The sequence below is a fragment of the Neovison vison genome, chromosome X (genome assembly GCF_020171115.1).
Source record: "Neovison vison isolate M4711 chromosome X, ASM_NN_V1, whole genome shotgun sequence".
NCBI lineage: Eukaryota > Metazoa > Chordata > Mammalia > Carnivora > Mustelidae > Neogale > Neogale vison.
In genome coordinates, this window is record NC_058105.1 from 114,201,912 (window position 1) to 114,226,011 (window position 24,100).

Below are 24,100 nucleotides of genomic sequence, written 5' to 3' on the forward strand. Positions count from 1 at the left end.
CATATAAATCAGCTTATACATGGTGTCTCCAACTAGCTTCTCCAGAGTTCCAGACCTGTCTGTCCAACAAACTACTTGAACTTCTCCCAGGCAGTCAAACTCAAGAGTTCCAAATTGAACTGCTCCTTGTCTGGTGTTCCCTAGCCACCATTCAATTGTCCAAGCCAGAAACCTGAAGTCTTCTTGACTCCTTCCTGAATCTAAACCACATGAAACCATCAAATAGAGTGGATCCTACTTTTGATTTGTCTTTCTCTCTTTCAACCTCTACTATCACCATCCTATTTTATATCACCATCAGCTCTTGCCGAAAATAGTGAAATAGTCTCCTCACCCATTTCCCTGCCTCCAGACTTGCCTCCCTCCAACCTATGCTTTAGCCTTTGTCAAGGTGATCCACAAAATGCAAATATGATTATGTCACTCTTTCGCTTGAAACTTCCAAACACTTCCCACTTGCAATTAGGCTAAAGTCCAAAACATATTTGTAGGACCTGGCCTCTACCAACCTTCTTGGCTTAATCTCTTGTCACCCCATGCCTGAAACATTTAGTAATGCTTAGCATATATATTTTCTTTTAAAAATAGATGGTATTTTTTCCTTACAAAATACAAAAGAAAAAAAATTGACTTATTTATTGCTGTATCCTCAGAGCCCAGAACCGTGCCAAGAACACAGTAAGTATGCAATAAATGGTTCCTAAATGAATGGAAGAATATTTGTATCAGTTCTAGTGGCTATAGAATGGGAATAAGCAAAAAAATGGAAACTTTCAAATCCAACAACCATCTCCTGGAATAGCGCATTTACAAGAGTCATATTCTAAAATTTGGCAAATTTAAAAACCAACTACAATGATCTCAGAGGAAAAACATTTTGAATGGGGAAAAAAGTACCCTTATTCAAATTTTATAAGAAATAAAATACACATTCATAATATCTTTATTATCTCTTATTTTCATGATTTTAAAGTATGACTAAAAATGCATATATGTGAACAAGTAATCAAGGAATGCAGTGTTTCAAACTTAATCATTATATAATTAAAACAGATGAAGATAAGATACTTACTTTAAAGTCTGGACATCTATTCCAAAGACAGTTTTCTTTTTAACCTTTAAAGACTAATATTAAACAATCCACAGAGAGAGGAATTAAAGCTTGAAAATCTAAGAAGCAAAAAAATAATTAAGAAGATGATGAAAACAGAACCTTTTAGATAATGATATATATATTAAGGATAATCTCCAGATTGCTAATCTATATTGCTTAGGAATGAGAAACACTATTTCAATAAAGCTAAAAATGCCTCAGGGAAAAAAATGATTTAAGGACTCTTGTCAATTAAAGTACAAGACATATTCTCAATTTAAATTGAAAAAGTTAATAATAAATAGCTGCCTCCTATATGAATAAGAATGGTTTATTAAATGAGAGATAATTTCACATATTATATCCATTCTCTCCAAAGGATATAAATTCATGACTTCTTGGCTGGCATGAAATATCTCTTAAGACTAGCCATCTCCTTTCAGATGACTGGCTAATCATTTGGGGATAACAAAGCACAAGGTTATATTCCTACTTTGCACCAACATCAAAATACATTGCTTGTAAATTAAAGATTATAATATTTGAAAAAAATGAAGTCATAAAATGATCATAAAATGTTTGTGAATATTTATAAAATCTTGATAAGACTCTGAAAACATTTCGCCAAAGGTAGAAAACATAAGGCAAAGGTTGACACATCAGGATATATAAAAATGTAAAAATAAGCATTAGCATTATACTTAAATGTAGTTTTAATTTATTCACATGTAACAAATCAAATGGCAGAGCTGAGCTTATGATGAAAAGCAGTAAGACAATAATCATTCCCATGAAAAACGGGCGAAGGATGGGAATAAATGAAAATAACACAATGGCCAATAAATACATTTTAAAATGTTCAACATTTTTTCTCATCAAGGAAATGCAAATTAAAATGAGATGCTATTTTACATATCTAATTAAGAGAAAAAATGTAAACGCAACAAGGCAATATGTATATATAAAACATTCACATTTTGAGACAGTAATTTTTCTCTTAAGATTATCATAAGAGTTTCTAGAATTATCCAAAAAATCATAGATATGCAAAAAGACTCAGTTATAAGTATGTCCCTAACTGCTCTGTTTATAACACTGCAAAACTGGAAATAATAGGGGTTGGTTAATTATGTCATATTCAGGTGTGCCTGGCTGGTTCAGTTGGTAGAGCATGTGACTCTTGATCTCGGGGTTGTGAATTTAAGCCCCATGGTGGCCATAGACCTTACTTTAAAAACAAAAAAAAAAAAAAAGAAAAAATATGGTATATTCAATGCTGCAATATTATATATCCATTTAAATAACACTAGAGTATTAATAACATTGAAAATTGTTTATAATACATGATAAAGTTTAAAAAGCAGTTTACCAGTTAATCTATAATATAATCCTATTTTCCAATTACAATTTACTTTAAGATGTTTTCTATAACAAATGTGTATTTCTTTTTTAGTAAGAAAATTGTTTTTCTATAAAGGCCAAAGGAATCACATTATCTCCCTCCTTCTGTTCCAATTCTGTACTCTCCAAGTAAATTCCTGATTATCAACTTCTTTTTCCCAGGTATTTCTGTAACAAAAAAGGGGATGCCCTGGACTGGAGAAGTGAACATTCTGTAAACTGCAAAGTGCTACCTACTTCCCATTGTGGATTTCTGGTGATACATACAGCCTAGAAAGAAAATTAGAAGCCATTAAAGGAGGGAAACAAAGTGACTGAAAGGGAAGAAAACAATGCTAGGAATAAAGTATTAAAGTCAGGGACCTATAAGAGAAGGTAAGGTATGGTCAAATGTATTTGTAAACTCTTGCAACAAATATGAGTCCTGAGTAATGAAAAGTAGTAAGAAGGTGAAGATTACTGCAGGGAAAGAGGGACAAATGATGTGGATTTAAAAACCTACATAAGAACACACATTAAAAAAGAAAGCTTAGCCTCTTTTCTAATTAATTAATGCCAAATAAAATGAACACGTAAAAAAAATAGCTTATTTTGAAATACAATATCCTAAACTGTGCACAGAGTAGACAGCTTTCTATAATCTGATGTAGTCCTCAAAGTCCATTCTACCCCAAATTCTCTCTCATATTGGTTCATCACAATGTGTCCTTCTGAGTTAAAATGTTTGGGTAAGAGCAGGTTTAATTGCCCAAGTTACTATCAGTACACATACCCACAAAGGTCATTTTGAATTGTTTCACTGAGCAAAATCTTTAGCCAACATCTTAAGTATTATGATTTTTGGCTCATTTTGATTGGAGGAAGAAATATTTTAAAGGGTCAAGGACTGGAAGACATCTGGACAACAAGAGCGAGCCCAAAGGCAGTGGAAGCCAAGGAGGCATATCAAAAGGAGGCAGGATCTGACACTGTGTGATCAGGGATGTCAAGGCAAATTTATGTCATAATTCTGCATTATGAAAATAAGTAATTTAAGTATATAATATCTTGAACATTCCAGGCACCATATTAAGAACTTCATGTAAACTGCTTTAACAATCTTAAAAAGGAAAATACTGTTATATCTATTTTTAAAAATAGTTCATGCTACATAGAAAAATAAACCTGGAACCTGGATTTCCTACCTCACACCACATATTGTAGAAATCAAAGATCTCATTGTGAAAGTACAACTCTAAAGTAAATAGAAGAAATTGTAGAATATTTCTGTGACTTTGGAAAAGGACAGGACTCAAAAAATTAATGGATTTTACTGTATCAAACTAAAGATACACTTGTTCAATGACAAAACCTCATGAATAAAACTTATAAATGGGTGACAGATGGAAAAATTATTTGCAACATCTAAGATGGACAAGAGATTGATATCTAGAACATGGGCTGTTCTATAAACAGTAAATATTTTAGGCTTTGGAGGTCATATGGTCTTTGTTGGAACTGCTCAACTCTGCTGTTGTAGCATGAACAGGGCCATACACAATATATAAATGAATGAATGTAGCTGTGTTTTTTAAAAATATTGATTTATTTCAGAGAGAGAGAAAGAGAGAGCGAGAGAGCAGGGGAAGGGCAGAGGGAGAGAGCGAATCTCCAGCAAACTCCCCATTGAGTGCAGAAACTGAAGAGGGGCTTGAATCCCAAGACCCCAAGATAATGGCCTGAGCCAAAGTCAAGAGTCAGAGGCTCAAATGACTGAGCCACCCAGGTGCCGCTGAATGGGGCTATGTTCTAAGAAATCCTTATTTACAAAACTAGGTGGTGAGCAGGATTTGGCTTGCAGGCTGCAGTTTGTTGACTCCTAATCTAGAATATACAAAAAATTCTTATGGATCAATAAGAAAAATTTAGTAAACTCAATGGACAGCCCGGCAAAGGATATCAATAAGCACTTGGCAAAATGAAAAATCTAAGTGGCTAAACAAGTATATGGATGCCCAACTTTATTAATCGAGAAATGCCAATTAAAAGTAAATACATTTTGGGGGCGCCTGGGTGGCTCAGTGGGTAAGCCGCTGCCTTTGGCTCAGGTCATGATCTCGGAGTCCTGGGATCGAGCCCCGCATCGGGTTCTCTGCTCAGCGGGGAGCCTGCTTCCTCCCCTCTCTCTGCCTGCCTCTCTGCCTGTTTGTAATCTCTATCACTTAAATAAATAAAATCTTTAAAAAAAAAGTAAATACATTTTGTACACATCTGTGAGAACATGAAAGTCAGACAATTCGGGTGGAGGGAAGGGCATGGGGAAACATGGAACCCTCATGCCTTGCTGATGAGGGTCAGTTAGACATTCTGCAGAGCAATCTAGAAGTGCTAAGTTAATAAGTATATGTTTCCATAATCTAAATAAAGGAGAACTCCTTGATAAAGGGTAGCAGGCACCTTATAACAACAAAAATATATTTGCCTTATTTTGTAATTAGATTTAACATATTTTTCTCATTTCACTAGAGATAGACAAAAACACCATCATAGACTGTCACTAGTCTACAGATCAGCTGTTATAAACTGCTTCTATCAATGTGTTTTAGATATGGAAAAAATATTAATATTCTTAGCATCTAATTCTTTCACAGTTTAGAGTTTCGTATGTTTAAGAGAACTGGTTTTAGATACTAGACTGAGTGCAAAATTTACATAAACTTAAGATAAAGCAAGACTTCAATTTTGTAGGATGGACAGCCAATGAAGAGGGTTCTATTCTTAGATCTTTCTGCATTTTTTCTCTCTTCTGAAGAGTGTCAGGAGCACATCAGCAGAAAAATCTGAGAAACGATCAGTTAATAAGAAGGGATGATTATTGAATATCCATCAATCTTTAGCTAAATAAAACTAAGATATGGCCAAAACACCAAGAGGAGCTTGCAAATACACTGATTAAAAAGGTGTATTACCTCGGGGTGCCTGGGTGGCTCAGTGGGTTAAGCCTCTGCCTTTGGCCCAGGTCATGGTCTCAGGGTCCTGGGATGGAGCCCCACGTTGGGCTCTGCTTAGCAGGGAGCCTGACTCCCCGCCCCCACGCCTGCCTCTCTGCCTACTTGTGATCTGTCAAATTAAAAAAAAAAATCTTTTAAAAAAACTGTATTGTCTTAAAGAAAATATATCCACATGCTTTATCTTTTTTTTTTTTTAAGCAGGGGGAAGGGCAGAGGGAGAGGGAGATAGAATCCCTCTGCATCCAGCATAGAGCCTGACACGGGGTTCAATCTCACAGCCTTGAGTCATGACCTGAGTCAAAATCAGGAGTAGGATGCTTAACTGACTGAGCCACCCAAGGCACCTTCACATGCTTTATTAAGTAATCTCTACACCCAGCATGGGACTTGAACTCACAGCTCTGAGATCAAGAGCTGCATGCTCTACTGACTGAGCCAGCCAGGCACCCCTTTACATGCTTAACCTTAAAAATGATTTATTTAAACTCTATTCTAGTATTGAAAACCACTTGCAAGTTAAAAGCTGTGAAATAAATGAAACATTATCTTACTTTCCAGTGTTTTATCACATGTTCATTTGCTTAAATTTAGTTTATACTAAAGCTTATGCATACTATTGTTTTTTGAGTAGTCATTGAAAGAAGTTTACCCAGTGAATTGTACATATTAAACAGGTAGATTTTATAGTATTTAATTCTATCTTAAGCTGCTAAAAAACGTGGTTTAGATAATCAGTCATCTAGACTTGTGGCTCTTAAATGTAGCAGAATGGGATCAGAGGCAAAAAGGAGGAGGGGAATGATGCCAGCCAATCAGGATTTGGGCTAAATTTCCAGCCTATTTTATCTGGCCTTTAGGTAATCTAGAAAGAGAATATGTGCCCGTGTGTGTGTGGGGGGGGTTGTAGAGAGGGAAAGAGAGAGAGAGGGGAGGGGGAGAGAGAGGAAGAGAGGGAGAGAGATTGAGGCTGGCACTGTGGACAAGGGAGGGAATGCTAGAGCAAAAGTTCAAGATGAACCAAATGTCAGAGTTGAAATACTTTTCCATGAATTCCTAAGAAACAGAGAAGACTTCTGTTGGACACTACTGAAAGGAAACGTGACAGTCCTCTAAAACAGTAGCCGGAGCACAGGAATCTTATTTAAAAAAGATTTCTTTCAGGTGCCTGGGTGACTCAGTTAGTTAAGTGTCCACCTTCGGCTCAGATCATGATCACAGGGTCTTAGGATTGGGTCCCACATCAGGCTCCTTCCTCGGCTAGGAACCTGCTTCTTCCTCTCCCCACTTATGCTCTCTCTCGCTATCTTTTTCTCTCAAATACAATTTTTTTAAGACTTCTTTCTGTGGCCCGCAACAACTTTCATATAAGGACTGCTTGAGTGGAAACTGAAGGTTGCTTTTAGAAACAAGAATTTAAATATGAAGATCACACACTGTATGTAAAGGGAACACTTTTGGTAGAAAAGAACACGTTTTTTTTAAAAAAAGACAATACATAGATATGATAAAACACAGAGTGCTGGTACACATTTATTCTTTTATTGCTAAACATCAAATGCCAGCGGCTATGGTATCTTCAACTTGAATACTAAGAATGAATTACAGCATAGTTGAAAGAAAGATCCATAGAAAAAAATACCTGTGCACCATTAATTAGTATGTGGACATTCAATAAATACCACAGGACAAACTGATGACGGAGAGCCATGTATCCATGAAGTGCCTGTCTAAAATTTGCTGTTAGAATAGATGACAATGACCCTATAAGAACGATTATCAAAAGGTCAAGTTAAAACGCATGTCTTTTCCAACTGAGATGAAAAGAATATATATGTTCTTTACACATTGTAGGTGATTTAAAAAACTGTGGAAAATGTAAACAATGTAGAGTAGAACACTGAAAATAAAGTACTGTTGAACAATGTGACAACACAGAAAGCACATTTTTTTCAAATCCTCAAAGTAATTCATTTTTCTAATTGCTCTACATTAACCAAAATGGGTTATTTTCATAAAGATGATAATATACTAGGGACACAAAGACCTTCCAAGTTATTTTGTTGTTAACATATATTTACAGTAAATATTCAATAATACTATTCATAGCTTACTTAAATAGAGACATGCTTTTCTAATCCATAAATACCAGTATTCATCATTCATTCAACCACGTTTATTAAGTATTTATGATGTCTCATGCACTGTGCCAGGGATGCAAAGCTGAGTATGGCATGGTCCTTGCTCTAGAAGTGCCCACAATCAAGCTAAGAGACAACAGATAATATTTCCTATCTTACACGATGAGGCCATTTCTATGCAAATGCAACTGATCTGCTCATTATCCTAATAAGAGTGGTTCTCAAATCCCGACCCTATAGAGCAAGAGACCAAGATGTTCAAATGCTACAAGAAAGTGAGGTGTTTGGTTGTAGCTGTTTTTTTTTCCCCACCCAGAAAAAGAAGTTAATGGGTAGGATTTCCTCTATTAAAATTTTTTTGTTTTAAAAAACTGACCTGCACATATACAACATGTTCATTAGTAAACTGCATAGTTCATGTTATCAAATTAATTATGCAAGTATTTCATGGTATTCTCCAAGTTCTATTATCTAAACAGGTCTGAGCTCTCTGCTAACAGACTTTGATCCCGAATGACTATCTACCTAAGAATACAACAACCACCTTTTTCCTGGGATAAAAGAATAACTTGTATGATTTTAGTAGTGGTAATAACTGATGACATCAAGTCATTCATAAAATCTTAACAGTATACTCAATAAATAATTTCTATTTAAGAAGGCAGGCAAACTTGCAATACAGTCTAAAGAACTTCTTAAAAATTAAAAACCTTTATTGCTGAAGAGCAGCTCAATAATCAGAAAAAGGTGAACCCCAAGGAATGCCTCACTTAGTGAAAAAGTTGGGTACACAGTTGTTAATGTTCTTGAGTGTATGAAGGAAGCACGTATTTTTCAACAAAGAACAGTACACTCAGACACTTCTTTAGAAGACCAAGAGCTTCACAGTGGCCTGTTGACTTCCTGGGTCTTCCAGGGTTCCAGCTCCAGTCCAAAAGACCTTGAACTACTCAGGGCTCTTTTGGGCTCAAGAGTCAGTTCCCAGGCTCTGGCAAATCCACATCTGTACTCATGTGTAGTCATTCTCACTGTACTACCAAGTCTTCTGTGGACCCATAGAGGTAGCTTAGGAGAAAGATGGAAAGCAAGGACTGGGTGTTTACAGTCAATACAGAGAAACATGGAAGCTGCTGGTGAGGACAGAGTATGGTTGAGAGCTTAAGGTAGTTGCTCCTTGAAGGCAGGAACCCAGGACCTAGGCCGCAGATAACCCCAGCAGCACAAGAGAAAACGTCTACCCTGAAAGGGTTTTGAGCTTCAAAGCTTTGTGGAGAATGGTAACCAGGATTGCAGCAGATCTGTCTCGTGATCTGTAAGAAGACCAGGCTCAGTTCTGACGCTCAACTTTAACTTCCTCAGCTCACATGCTGCAAGTGGAAGATACTTCTTATAGCTCACTCTTAATGTCAGAACACAGTGCTGCTTTATGAGGGTACGTATGGGGACACTTTATCAAAGAGGCAACTCTTGTAGGGCAAAGCATGTGTCATTGTAAGCCCTACTTCCTACTTTGTTCCCTTATTTGGTATCATTTAACAAAGATTTTCCCTTTCATGTCAGCTGATGCTTTTATAGAATTTTATTAATTGTAATCAGACCTCAGTTGTCAGAGTACAAAATAATATATCAATAAATCTTAAAATACTTTTCAAACTAAGAAAAAAGACAAGATATGTAGGCCAAGGAAATGCTCACCCTTCCACTTGGCCAGAGTTTGGTCTTCTTCAAATCTGGGTTAATGATGCTTTTTCAGAAAGTTTGCCCCAATTAATTCCACCCAATTCTCTTCTCCTTTACACTACTGCAGTATGATATGTAGTCACACAGAATGGTTTAATATAAATTTTCACTTGTTTAGAAACTGTTTCACAAGCATCTGAAATTTGTTAAGTTCAGTCTTTAAAATTAGGATGTGGTCAGGGACTATGCCTTTCATTTCTTCTGTTTATCCCCCATTCAGAGTTTGGATATTCTGATACAGGAGGAGCTTAAAGTTGTTGGTTAAAATGTAATTTTAAGGAAATGCTTTCTCTTTCATATAAAGTATCATTCTGCATGATGAGTGCAAACATTACCGTGCTGTAACCATCCAGAGTCCCAGGGTCACGTTGGCAGCCAGAAGTACACTACCACCAAGCAAGATGAAAAATCCTATCAGATCTTTGATATCATTGTCTCCAATCACTGAGGTAAGGGTAGCATCTAGGAAAGAGTTTAAAATCCACTGACCATCCAAGGCAAAGCAGGGCACTGCATTAACAATAGCCAGAGCTCCTGAAAGAGAAATCAGGTACCTGGTTGAAATGAGTTAAGGAGCCGACTGTGAAGTCTGAGTGGAAAACACACATTTAGTAATCAGAAGAAGATATTTTACTAGGACTACATTTGAGATTATACTTGACTTCCCTCCTTTCTTTAAATTTCTGCCCACTAGTATAGGATATTCCTTCTTAGATCCTGGTATTTACTTATTTATTTTTTAAAAGATTTATTTGAGAGAGAGAGAGAGAGAGAGAGAACGTGGGTGAGCAAGGGGGATGGGCAGATGGGGAGAGAGAGAGAATCCTGAAGCAGACTTCTCACTGAGCAAAGAGCCCCATGAGGGGTTTGATCCCACAACCCTGAGACAATGACTTGAGCCAAAAACCAAGAGCTGGCCGCTCAACTGATAGCCACCCAGGCAATCCAGATCTCTACTATTTCAAACAAATCATTTGTATTATTTTTTTTAAAGATTTTATTTATTTGACAGAGAGAGAGAAATCACAAGTAGGCAGAGAGGAGGGCAGAGAGAGAGGGGGGAGAAAGCAGGCTCCCTGCAGAGCAGAGAGCCCGATGCGGGGCTCGATCCCAGGACCCCGGGATCATGACCCGAGCCGAAGTCAGAGGCTTTAACCCACTGAGCCACCCAGGCAAAGCTCAAAAACCTTGACTAGAAAAATAAAGGCCAACCATTTGCAAACTAAAGCAATCGATAACAAACTCAGAGGAAGATTGAGTCTTTGTAATCTTCTAATGACACAAGGAGGGAAAGGAATGTGGAAGCAATTAGAAATAAGGGAAAATCACTTTTTGATCCTTACAAAGTACTAACTTATCTTAGGAAACATGAAGATTTTGGCCCCTTCAACTCTATTTTACTATTATCTATGAGGTGATAGAGTAAATATAACTATAACATAACTATTTTATTATCATCTATAAGGTTATGTCTATCATAAATCTCTGAGACAAAAGTACAATCTACAAGGTACAATCTTGACTGTACATATTTTCCAGTAACTGCTCATTTGTTTTCCCTTTCACATTTCTGCAAATTATTGAGGAAAGAAATGAAGATGATTTAAAAGCGACAAAAATATGTATTGTGCACGTGAAACTGATATAACACTGTAATGTTAACTACAATGGAATTGAAAAAAAAGATAAACTTAAAATCTAGAAAGTTTTAAAAAAAAGTGACAAAAAGAAAGAACCCTTACAAACTGCTCAGTTTGTTCAGATTCTTCATAATGATGGATTTAAAAAATCAAGTTTTATATTCAAACAAAATAAGCTGAAGAACTCAAGATATTGTCCTCTGAATTGCTATTTTGATAGTGGAAACCAGTTCAATCTCCCTTTCTCATTCCTCCATTTAGTCAGAGTTAACGGGCTCAGACAGGGCAGAATTCGTCACCGTGGTAGAAATTGAAGCTTTCAATCTTTATAAACTTACTAAGGGGCCTTAGATCAGTAAATTCAACTCTCAACTCCCAATTTATAGTCTCGGTTCCTCTTCTTCCATATCTTAACTTTTTTCCTTCCCTGATCTCTCTCTCTCTCCTGTGACTTCTTCCCTCCTAGTTACAATTTGATCTTTTTCAACTTTAAAGTCTCCTTTTTAGTTGTTAGCAATCAATCGATATTATAAGGTACGTGCATGCTCTATTCAAGGTAAGCCTGATCATGTTCCAAGTAACACTTTTAAAAACATTCTTCACACCAGAAAGGATACTTGACAAATGTCTCCACAACCACAGGCAGATCTATGCTTAGAAAGTTGAAACGTGGGATAAAACTGGTGATGCTCACTAAAAAAGAAAAATAAGGAATAATGAATATTGTTCATACAGGTAAGTAATAGTATTATAAAAATTTTTTCTATATGGTCAAAAATTAGGCTAGCCTATTAAATTGGTTGAGAAAACCCTTCCCAAACATATGCAGGCAGCCTATATGCCCCACATATAAAACAATTATTCTAGAACACCTAATTAATATAGTGGAATATAGAAATTCATGTCCCAGTGTGTACTTATATTCAACTGTATACCAAGTATGACTACCAAATACAGAGACTGACTTAAAAACTATGGCAGAATTTATCAAGAGTCCTTATCCTTCAAAGAGGTATAACCTTAAAATCATATTAATTCTAACTATTAATTAAAAAGAAGAATGACCCAGGTTGTAACTCAGAATATGACTATGAAGCAATGGGAGAGCGTTTTAAAGAGTAACATAAAACCTACATATTCATCAACTGAGGAATGAATAAAGAGAATGTGGTATGTCCACAGAATGGAATATTTGGCCATAAAAAGGAAGGGCATACTGTTGCCTGCTACACCATGGATGAACCTTAAATATATTATACTAAGTGAGAGAAGTCAGTCACAAAATATTCTACTTATATGAAATGTAGGAACAGGCAAACTTATAGAAAGTAGATTTGTGGTTGCCAAGAGGTGGGGGGCGGGGTTGGGAAGAAATGAGAACTGACTGCTTAATGGATATGGGGTTTCTTTTTTGGGGTGATGAAAATATTCTAGACCTAGATTGTGGTGATGGTGACACAACTCTGAATATATTAAAAACTCTTCAATTGTACACCCTAAAACGGTCAAATACATGGTATGTGAATTATATTTCAATGCAATTGTTATAAAAAAAACAGCAAAATGAGTTAGATTATATGATCTTCATCCATATGGAGAAGCTATCTATTTAGTCCAATCATGTAGCCACTGTTGAAACAATTATGCTGGCCCAGTTTTGAAATTTATATTCATATAAAATTCATGTGTTACATACAAATTATAGTCTTAACACGATAACTCCTGGATTCTCTGGGATATGTTGCTCTGCCACTGTTCTGGGAGTTTGGAGAGATGTAAAAAGCTCTCAGAGAACATCTGAGAGAGCACCTATGTGACTTGGGAATAAATGGTGGTGAAAAGAAAATACATTACTCTCTATAGGCAGACATGGGAATCAGCTCCATCTTGCTTCATAAATTCAGATTATTTTCCTAATGGTAAATTTTATACAACACTTAAGAACAAGTCAATAAGACTTTGAAAAGTGGTCACATTTATATTAATAAAATTAACATAGGATTTGTACTGAATTTCTGCCATGGAGAATATATACCATCTTAATGATTTTGGGGGTTGACCACAATAAACACTCACCTGTGTAGTGAAGGTGCAGTGGATGGCCTACATACAACATATCAATTTGAGGTGGATGTTTCACTTTTATTAAGCGAGTATGAGTTTCCAAAGAAGGTATTATACAGAAACTTGAACTTGAACTTTTTTTACAATCTTTATTGGTTCTACAAACTTGCGTGGCTTCAACGGCTTTCCGGGCAGGTAAGCATGTGTGCTATGAACAAAATATTAATTAGTCAATACTAAAAATAATTTACTAACAAGAAAGTTATAGTTCTTTAATATCTTTTATGTCACAGAGAATATAAGGAACAAATTCACAGAGAAGAAATGCCATTTATGTGCACCTACTATAAGTTAGATTCAAATATTCCACTTTGGCCAAATAAGGTATCACACCTGTAAATTGTTGAAAAGTCTCAGTTGAAATGTGACAAGTGAAAAGTAGAAATGTTAATAAAGCAACACGAAGCAAAAGGGAAAAGTTTTCAGAGATTCCATTTTAAATCTATATGATTATTTTGTAAAGACTGTATCAGACAAGCAAGGGACAACTCACCAAACGCTTATTAAAGTTATTTCTGTAGGAAAAGCACACATCCGTGAGGCTGTGATTGTTACAGCATTCGGTCGAACCATCTAGCCGTTTGTATGCTGAAGAGAAATAATTTAGAATCTGTTATACAGAAATACATTTAAAAAATTTTTTACTTATTTATTTGACAGAGAAAGACACAGCAAGAGAGGGAACACAAGCAGTGGGAGTGGGAGAGGGAGAAGCTGGCTTGCTGTGGGCAGGGAGCCCGATGCGGGGCTTGATCCCAGGACCCTGGAATCATGGCCTGAGTTGAAGGCAGATGCTTAATGACTGAGCCACCCAGGCTACCCCAGAAGTACATCTGTAATAAAAATTTTGTTTTCAAGACAAAAAATGTAAGTAAAATTCACATGAATTTGGAAACAATTGTATGATTGATTGAGGGTTCAGTTTGACAGGCTACTTGCTGCAGTGACTTTATGGTACAAAAAGGGACATGATACTACAAAAAGAGATGCATCCAGTTTGGAATCAAGAAGCAGTACTAGGGGTGCCTGGGTGGCTCAGTGGGTTAAAGCCTCTGCCTTTGGCTCAGGTCATGATCCCAGAGTCCTGAGATCGAGCCCCGCATCGGGCTCTCTGCTCGGCAGGGAGCCTGCTTCCTCCTCTCTCTCTCTCTGCCTGCCTCTCTGCCTACTTGTAATCTCTGCCTGTCAAAAAAATAAATAAAAATCTTTAAAAAAAAAAAGAAGCAGTACTATAGGGGCGCCTGGGGCGCTCAGTGGGTTAAGCCTCTGCCTTCGGCTCAGGTCATGATCTCAGAGTCCTGGGATGGAGCCCCGCATCAGGCTCTCTGCTCAGCGGGGAGCCTGCCTCCCCTCTCTCTCTGCCTGCCTCTCTGCCTAGTTGTGATCTCTCTGTCAAATAAATAAATTTTTAAAAAAGAAGCAGTACTTACCCTAGATTACCTGTCCTCACATAAACTTACCTACAAATAAAGCTGGAGTTCCAGGGACTCAGCAGGTTTTGCAATAACTCCATCAGGTCAAGCACAAATATTTACTGAGCCACTATTAGCAGCTATAATGCTACTGATCTAGGATTACTACTCAGTTCCTGCATTGTAGTGTTAGCAGAATGGGCGAGAGGATGCCTAAGAGGCTCTTATCCCTAAAATCCCTATTATAGCAACTATCTATCTTACCTCCATGCTTACCTTGGGGCTTTCCTCATAAAACCAGGGCAGCCCAGTTTGACCCCAGAGATGTGCAATATTTGACTGCCTACCAGTAATCCAGTTACCGTTTTTGGAAGACAATGGAAACAGGGCAACTACTTATTCTCATTATTCATTTATTTTTAAAAGTTCTTTGCTAGACTGCCTCACTTGTATTTAGGGCAGAATAAGAAAACTAAGTCATTGATACAGGTGGGATAAAAAATTATTTCCATGTATTTATTTTGGGAGGTTTCCTGTATTCAGCATATCAAACTTGTAAAGCATAAATCGATGTGCAGCAGGGACCAATTAAACTTAGAATCTTATATTCGCACTACCATACTCAGATGTGCTGAGGAAGATAGACTCAAGAGCAAAGTTACCACAGAACTACCAAAAAAAAAAAAGTATATTTTTCCAGTCCACAGGAAGTTTTGCTATTACAAGAGTGTCTTCAGGAGCACTGGCATGAAAATTTTAGTCGATGTGCAATGTGATTTTATAAGGATTTTCTATTTTTGCCATCAGTTGTTGTTTGCTTTTAAGGGTTTTTTTTTAAAAAAAGTTTTATTTATTTAAGTGATCTCTATACCCAACGGTTGGCTTGAACTCCTGACCCTGAGCTCAAGAGTCAGATGCCCTACTACTGAGCCAGCCAGACACCCCAAAACAGTTTTAAAAAAAAAACTAGGTTATTTGAGGGGTGCCTGGGTGACTCAGTCCCTTAAGTATCTGACACCTGATCTCGGCTCAGGTCTTGATCTCAGGGTGGAGAGTTCAGCCCTGCACTGGGCTCCACACCCAGTGGGGATCCTACTTAAAAAAGAAAGGAAAAAAGACATCTTGTATTGGTTAGACTGTCACCATCTTTCCTTGGCCAACATAAAACGAAGAACAAAACAGAGGTGACAAAAACTAGCTGATAAATCAGTTTCTTCTCTGCATTGCTTGGCTGTGTGGGTAGTTTTGATTTGTTTTCTTAGCATAATTGAACAGGTATTTAAATTTTGGATGATGAGTTGTCTTTGAAATATGAAAGCAAACTGTGACTATCTAATGGCACAGACAAACCTGTGCCTGTAATCATTCATCAGCCCTAACTGTAAAGTATAAGGTAAAAAGTTGTTTAGGATTTTTTATTTTTTACCAATTCAGGCTATAATTTCAATGTTCTCTCTGATTAGTTGCCAAGTCCCACCAATTTTAACCTCATTATTATTTTTCTCCCTATATATTCCCATTTGAGTATAGATTCTATTTCCTCTCATGTGACCCATTTGAAGAATCCTAGTAAGTCATGTTTGCTCACCAGCTAGCCAACACATGCAAGCCTTTCCTACATAATGAATGCTTCAGATTAACCTTCCAATGTAGAACTATGAGACTATAACTCCTCTAATCCAAAACTTCCAAAGATTGCACTGCTCCCAAATAATGCTAAATTCCATAGACTAAAATAGAGAGACTAGAGACTTTTATCATCTTATCTCATACCATTAACTTGCTGAACCAAATTACCAGCAGTTCCCTGACCACTTTCTAGTCTGTGGTTACGAGGTTCATTTCTATCTTAGCCTCCTGAAATTAAACTCACTGCTGAAGCCCAAGTTGCTGCTATGAAATCTGCCCTCCTCTTCTCAGTCAAGACTGATTGCCACCAATTCCCAATAACTCCACCAATTCCCGTCATTACCCACAGTTAACCTTGTATCGCAATAATATGGCTATGGTCTGCTTCTTTTTAAAAAAAGTTTTTATTTAAATTCCAATTGGTTAATATACGGTGCAATATTCATTTCAGGTCTAATATAGTGATTCAACACTTCCATACCTCCCCCAGTGCTCATCACAAGTACACTCTTTAATCCCTATCACATGGTCTATATCCTTGACTAGACTGAGCTCCTTGAGAAAAAAATTTCTCAATCTTACATAAGGTACATAACTCAATATACATTGACTACATAAATGATGTTCTATGCCATTTGCCTTTGTTTTAGTAATTATTTACAAAATTTACATCTGATACTTGATCACTAACTTTTCTTGGAGGAATGTATGCAATACAGAATTGAAAGTCAAGAATCTGATATCACTTTTGATACAGCATGGCTGGTAACACAAATGCTTAAAGGGGCCGACCAGGAAGCAAATAAATGAAGTGCATAGTGTTTGGAAAAAATAGGAAGTGTTGGAACGGTGATGAATTAGGAAACATACATCCTGTTTTAAGGGGTTAGCAGCTAGACTATTCAACTTGGGGCCCTGATTTCACAGATCATCTATTTTATTCCAAAAGAAATCTGAAATCTGTACTTTCATGTGAAACCTCTTGAATTTTAATCATTGGCATCTAATTGATATTCATATTTAAAAAATACCACACAGGCCAAACCAAATGTATCTGTTGACGTTGGCTTTGGCCTCTGGGCTATCGCCAATTTTCAACCTCTATGTTATGACTTCTTCTTATGGTGAATACTCCAACCAAAACATAAATCCATGGCTGTGGCCATCCTGACAAGTTTAAATACCTCCTGACAAACATAATTTTCCAATACAGAGTTAAATATTTTGTTGTGATTTGAGAAGTAAATTTGATATTTCTGTTTATCCATTAAAAGAAGTTGTAGTTTTAAAAACTATTTTATAATCTTTTCTACTGGGTCACATTTAAGGACAAGTTGCTAAGCCAATTTCTGTAACTCATTTCTTAACCTATAAGATAGGGATGCCACAGACAATTTTCACATTAGTGTACATAGTTTTATTAAGGATGAGAGGCCAATCTAATTCTACTTTAGAACGAGAATTCAAGACTGCAATGAGTGGCCCTGGAGGCATTCATAGGTTGAATTTAACTCTAGATGATTAGAATTGTCCTTTAAATCTCCTCAGTCTGGGAGACAATTAGGTAATTCAAGAACAGATCAGCGGCAGAATTCTACTACAGGGAGAATCTGCATACTCTAAATATACCCTAAGATGGGCCTCAACACAGTTGTTGACATAGTCTAGCCTCTAAAGACTGGTCTAGACCAGAGGCTTATTTTATTATATTTTAAATTTTTTTAAAAAAGTAATCTCTACACCTAAATGTGGGGCTCAAACTTAACAACCCTGAGATTGAGAGTTGCACGCTCCACTGGCTGAGCCAGCCAGGTACCCTACCAGAGGTTAATTTTAGAATAAGACTGGAAAGAAGAGATTTTTTTCAATCTACAGTTCATAGTCCCTACTACTTTCTTTTTTTTTTCTTAAAGATTTTATTTATTTATTTGACAGAGAGAGAGAGAGAGAGATCACAAGTAGGCAGGGAGGCAAGCAGAGAGAGGAGGAAGCAGGCTCTCTGCGGAGCAGAGAGCTCGATGTGGGACTCAATCCCAGGATCCTGGGATCATGACCTGAGCTGAAGGCAGAAGCTTTAACACACTGAGCCACGCAGGCGACCCCCTACTACTTTCTATATTACTAAAATGAACTGAACAATTTTCTTACACTAAATATATAAATGTAGTTAGGGCTCCAACATAGGGAGGCAAGCCTAGTTATTTATTCTTAGTTCCACAGTAGAATTTTTATCAGCATCACCTAGTAACCAGTAGTTAAAAAATTATAAACATACACACACAGACGCATGCACACACACACACATATTACCTCTTCAGTTTAGGATAGCAAAAAAACCTTTGGATCATAACTTGATGTTCACAATGGAAAAACAGATACTTTACTCCAAACATTAAAGAAGATTCAGGCATAAAAACAATCTAGGTACTCAAAATATATGGAAAGTCTTTCTGAAATTTTCCTCTTATCATCTTAAACCAGGTGGGAAAGGGTCTTTTCTCACTTGAGGCAAAGATATGTAGGACAGGACAATATTCTCATTGTCAGGCAGTTACAGGGATATACTCTTGCCTCCTCTGAATAGGAATGCAGGCTATTCAAGGGGGCTGTCTGAATCTGAGCTCAAAGCTTCATTTTAGGGAGCAGTTGCTGTTTTTTAAAAAAGATTTTATTTATTTATTTGACAGAGAGAGAGAGAGAGAGAGCACACAAGCAGGGGGAAGGGCAGAGGGATAGGAAGAAGCAGGCTCCCCCACTGAGTAACAAGCCCGATGTGGGACTTGATCCCAAGACCCTGGGATCATAACGTGAGCTGAAGGCAGCCACTTATGAAGCAACTGAGCCATCCAGCTGCCTTTAGTTTCCTTTTTTTTTTTTTTTTTAAAGATTTTATTTATTTATTTGACAGAGAGAAATCACAAGTAGATGGAGAGGCAGGCAGAGAGTGAAGGAAGCAGGCTCCCTGCTGAGCAGAGAGCCCGATGCGGGACTCCATCCCAGGACCCTGGGATCATGACCTGAGCTGAAGGCAGCGGCTTAACCCACTGAGCCACCCAGGCGCCCCCCTGCCTTTAGTTTTCAATCTCATGATCCTGAAAATGTAGTTCAAATGGTGGACTTGTTTAGTACAGCCTTTCTTACTCAAGATAATGCTTTCAGGAAAGAGAAAAAAGGAAAGGATTAACAGAAGAAAAAGTAGGTCTAAACAATTTAAATCATAAGGTAGATTAACCACATTTTTCTAACTTGACAGAAATCTATTTGTTAATACTTTTAAGGAGAACATCCAGTCTGCTTGATTATATTTTAAAAAATATAATAATATACCATGAGAGGTAAGTGGCCAGATATGACTAATTGGGACAGCTTACATGCACTTCCAGGGTCAGATCTTTCTAAGGTGGCTTTATTTTTCTGCAGTGGTGTAAATTCCTAGAATTTTAATTATGTATATTAAATTCCAATCCAAAATGAACACAAATCATCACTTTTGGATTACTGGCCACTTTGTATTACCATATTTAGCTGTATGTTTCCCCAATGTTTATAATGAAGGATAAAAAAACCGTATCTAGATATTAAAATACTATTATTAATCCATAGCTTTCTTAAAAATGTCCACAGCCCCAGTGGTCAAGTCTGCCATTAAAAATTAATCTGGTATTTATTTGAAGTTACATTTACAGTCATTAGGATTCCTATAAGCTAGCTAAATATGTGTACTCCATTTTAAAATGGTTAATTAGAGGTAAAGGTTTATCAGACACAGTCATCATGTAGAACCAACCTGTATCCTAATACAGTCACTTCTAAGGAGATAAAATGGACACTGAAGAATTATTTTGGGGCTGATTTTTTTATTAGTGTGCAAAGAATAATCACTGCTTTAGGTTTTTACACAAACATCTCCAAAATACAGCATATGACCCACAAAAGTGAAATACTCAAAAAGTGAATAAGAGCTTCAGAGTATTTCAGGAAGATTTTCATTTCCATTCTGTCTGACAGGAAAGGACAATACCTTAAATTTCTGAAATGCAGTTACTCTAAATAAAACAGTTCTACTAGAAAGAACCTGACTTGATTACTGTGTCAGTTTGGCTTTTGTAAATCAACAGAAATTATATCAAATTTAAAGAAATTGGGAGGAAAATTATAAAGGACGTAAGAAGTATGAGATAATGTATCATTTTTCTCAGAGAAGAATGCATTATAGGACATATACCAACCTTGCGTCATCTGAAATGTTTGGGAAGATTGTAAATGGTTCTTGAGAACAAGAAAAATTGATAAATATTTCAACATTCAAGAATCAGGTTAGCCCACTGAACAAAGTTAACATTACCACAGGGTATAACACTATGTGCCTCTGGACATGATGCAATAGGAAGTAGTGAGCAACAACTATGAAATATTTTCACCCCTTCAAAAGATGGATCCAGAATTTAAGCAAGCCTCTAACCTAATGACCATTTATAGGAGATTTGGGAGATAACTGAACATATTAACAACATCATAAGGATAACACAGAGCCAGACAAATCCAGAATACGGGCAATTTGACAAAACAAATGACTGTTTCTTAAATGATATCCTCCCCCCCAAGAGGGGGAACTGTTCCAAGTTCAAAGACACTTAAAGGGCGTACCATTCAACCTAAACCAACTATGAGAAAAACAATTAGGAAAAAGTGAATGCTAACTAGTTCTTACAAATTGGTGTTAATTTTTCTTAGATGTGAATAACAGTACTATGGTCATGTTTAAAAAGTCATCATATGTTAAAGACATGCTAAAGTTCGTGGAGAAATGATATGATGCCTGGGATGTGCAAAATCCCAAAAGTGGGCTAATTAGATAAAAAAAAAAAGCTGGGAAAATGCTTATAACTGCTGAAGCTGGGAGAAGGATGCAGGTTTCATTTATACTACTTTTTTTTTTCTTTTCGTTTTTGTTTTTGTTTTTTTTGTTTTTTTTAGATTTTTATTTATTTATCAGAGAGAGAGGGGAGAGAGCGAGCACAGGCAGACAGAATGGCAGGCAGAGGCAGAGGGAGAAGCAGGCTCCCCGCCAAGCAAGGAGCCCGATGCGGGACTCGATCCCAGGACGCTGGGATCATGACCCGAGCCGAAGGCAGCTGCTCAACCAACTGAGCCACCCAGGCGTCCCTTCTTTTTGTTTTTTAGAAGTTTTATTTTTTTAAAGTAATCTCTACACCTAATGTGGGGCTCCAACTTACAGCCCTGACCAAGATCAAGAGTCGCATGCCCCTTCGATTGAGCCAGCGAGGGACCCCCATACTACTTTCTTGACTTTTATGTATGTTTGACAACTTTTTACAGTAATAAAAGTTCTTAAGATTGTATTATACATGGAAGATTACACTTGAAAAAAAAATTAAAAATCAGTTCCTACTACTCTGCCATTCTTGCACACAGTACTTAAGTTGTTCTTGATTATTTATATTTCCTAGCCCCGAGTAGATGTGGACAAGCATCCAGGGTATTTCTTGACTTAAAAATATAGTCTGTGAACAAAATTTTTGTTTTTCAACACTGACAATAATCTGGGCCCCATGATTTTGCATAAAGACTTGGGAGGCTGATTTTTCAGAGCTGAAAGAATTCAAAATAAATCTAGCAGCTTCTGAGAATAAAGTTGTTTCACCTTGTCACTTGCTACACAGAACAAAAGATCTGACTTCAGAGTGTATTTTTGGATGCCAAAATGATGTCCTCTAGATGCCTGCCACATAGAATAACTCTATCCCAAATAGCTTTGGATATGATACCACCCATACAGCAAGGGGTTATTTAATTACTGGAATTTAGTTAATTGGTTATGGTTGAGCTTGAACGCTGACTTAACACAAGTTCTTCTAAATGAACAAAGAATCAGATACCAAAGTCCTACAAGTCAATTATAGTATTATGAAATTAGTTAGAAATTCAGTAACAATTAAAAATATTAGTACCCAACTTACCAAGAAGAAAATTTCCTAGTTTGGGCCTACTAGTACTTTACTGATTTGCTTTAAAGAAATTAGAACAAAATAAATCTATAGACATGGTCTAAGAATTGATGAATGGCAAGTACTGTTGCTTGAAGCATTATATTATACTGAAGAAATATACACACCTCTAACTGGGAAGCTTAACTGCTGTAAGGTTGATGCACTAATACAGTAACCAATTTGGGGCTCATAGGCGATGGTATCTAGACATTCATTCCAATCTTGTACATTAGTAACAGGACAATCCTGTAGATGGGTGACAAGGTCTCCCACAAAAAGGCCTCTGGGTCCAACGGCAGGTGAGTCCTTGGGAAGAGGGTACAACCAAATCAGATAACGTATGAAGACAAGCTATGATTAATCTGACCAAATAATAAAGACACTGAGCTACTTAGGTAAAATATTTTCACCAATGCAAAAATAAGCCGGCTTTGAATCCAAGATGTATAGTCCTGGAACATTAACAAAATACCTAACAATTTTCCTACTTTTCCAAGATTCTGAATTTTTCATTACTGAAAAAAAAAAAAACCCACTTGCCAACTATCAAGATTAAAATGATAAAGTTTTCCCCAAACTATTAATTAAAATTTTTTTGTGAAAGTAGTCATCAGAATGCCTTCGTTATCTTGTATACCCTCAGTGGATAAAATTATAAGACAAGTCCTTATCTAAACACACTCCCAAATATGCAGACAATACCATCAGCACAATGAACATGTGAGCCAGGGACTCACAAAGGCAATTTTCCTCTTCGGAAGGTCTGAATGGAAGACTTGATGCCATTGTAGTAATTATTGCCTAAGGCAGTGAAATGAAGAGTTGAAGAAAGTAACTTAAACTCCTATGAAATGTTCTGGCCATCAGTTTCAATCTTTTTACTTAGGACTAAGGACATGTGACTCAAAACCACAGTTACAAAAATAAACAGTAAAGGCAAATGATGCATTTTATCAACAAAGTACAGGCAGAAAATTTTGATACTCTCTTTATAACTCAGAACAGAAACAATTTTAAGTAATTTTAAAAAGCCAATGGGTTTCAAAATACTTTTTGCTCAACTTAAAAGGATTATAGTAATTTCTTCAGGAGAAACTGAACATTCTGCATGTGAAAACTTGAATATATGTTCCTAACATAAAATGCTAAGTGTTATACCACGAAGTCTGGTAAATGAACGCCCCAGAAAATCCTCATTATTTACCTCAGCAACTTCCGTGATAAGCACCCCGACTCCAGTGTAGTAAAATGGCAAGAGAATTACAGGGAGGAGCACAAGAGCTAAAATACCAAGGAGTGCAAGGACGAAATTATGCCAGATACCTGAAAAGAGAGGAAAAAAAAAAGAGTAAGCTTAACCGGGGACAGGAATGATCTAGGTGTGTGACTTCGTAACATCTGGGCATTCTGATAAATTAGCGAAGTAATCACAAGAAGCTGTGAAGCAGATAGATCTACTTTAGTACTAAGGAAAGATGTTCAGTTAGAGGCCTCTTCCATTTCAGATACTGAAATGTAAAATGAGCATGTTAATACCACATTAGGAAGACCATATACTAATACGATTTAACATTAGTAGGATCTATATATTCTAATATATATATGTAAAAATATAAAGTGAATTAATATCTTTTACTTGCTTCATCCTCTTTTCAGAAAATGTACACATTATTAACTAAAGCATACTTGTGATCTTTGAAAAAATTTCAAAGCTATTCAAATGAAAGATGAAATTAAAAAAGATTCTTGCTGAGCTGGTTTATGGAAATCCAAATGATACTTGGAAAAAAGGAAGTGTTTTAAGAATTAATTTGTTATGGAGAATTACTATTGATGGACCAAACACAGTAACTTACACCATGTCACAGACTATAACCAGATGTACCGTATATACAGAGATTTTCTTTCTTTCTTTCTTTCTT

The 24,100-nt window shown here is 36.6% G+C and overlaps 1 protein-coding gene across 5 annotated transcripts in view; it reads right to left on the reverse strand.

The window, feature by feature from the left end:
- Positions 1-1,008: 1,008 nt before the first annotated feature.
- MBTPS2 (membrane bound transcription factor peptidase, site 2) overlaps positions 1,009-24,100 on the reverse strand; it is a 46,322-nt gene continuing 23,230 nt past the window's right edge. The window contains exons 6-12 of one of the 5 annotated variants that reach the window (XM_044235901.1): positions 23,383-23,501; positions 22,304-22,484; positions 13,620-13,714; positions 13,079-13,274; positions 11,620-11,695; positions 9,698-9,916; positions 1,009-1,170 (exon numbers count right to left, since the gene is read on the reverse strand). In XM_044235901.1, coding sequence (XP_044091836.1) covers positions 1,119-1,170; positions 9,698-9,916; positions 11,620-11,695; positions 13,079-13,274; positions 13,620-13,714; positions 22,304-22,484; positions 23,383-23,501 — 938 coding nt within the window. In that variant the 3' untranslated portion in view covers positions 1,009-1,118. Of the gene's footprint in view, positions 1,171-7,001; positions 8,990-9,178; positions 9,917-11,619; positions 11,696-13,078; positions 13,275-13,619; positions 13,715-22,303; positions 22,485-23,382; positions 23,502-24,100 lie in introns of those variants that run through there. The other 4 variants (XM_044235902.1, XM_044235900.1, XM_044235903.1 and 1 more) reach the window with 4 other exon arrangements.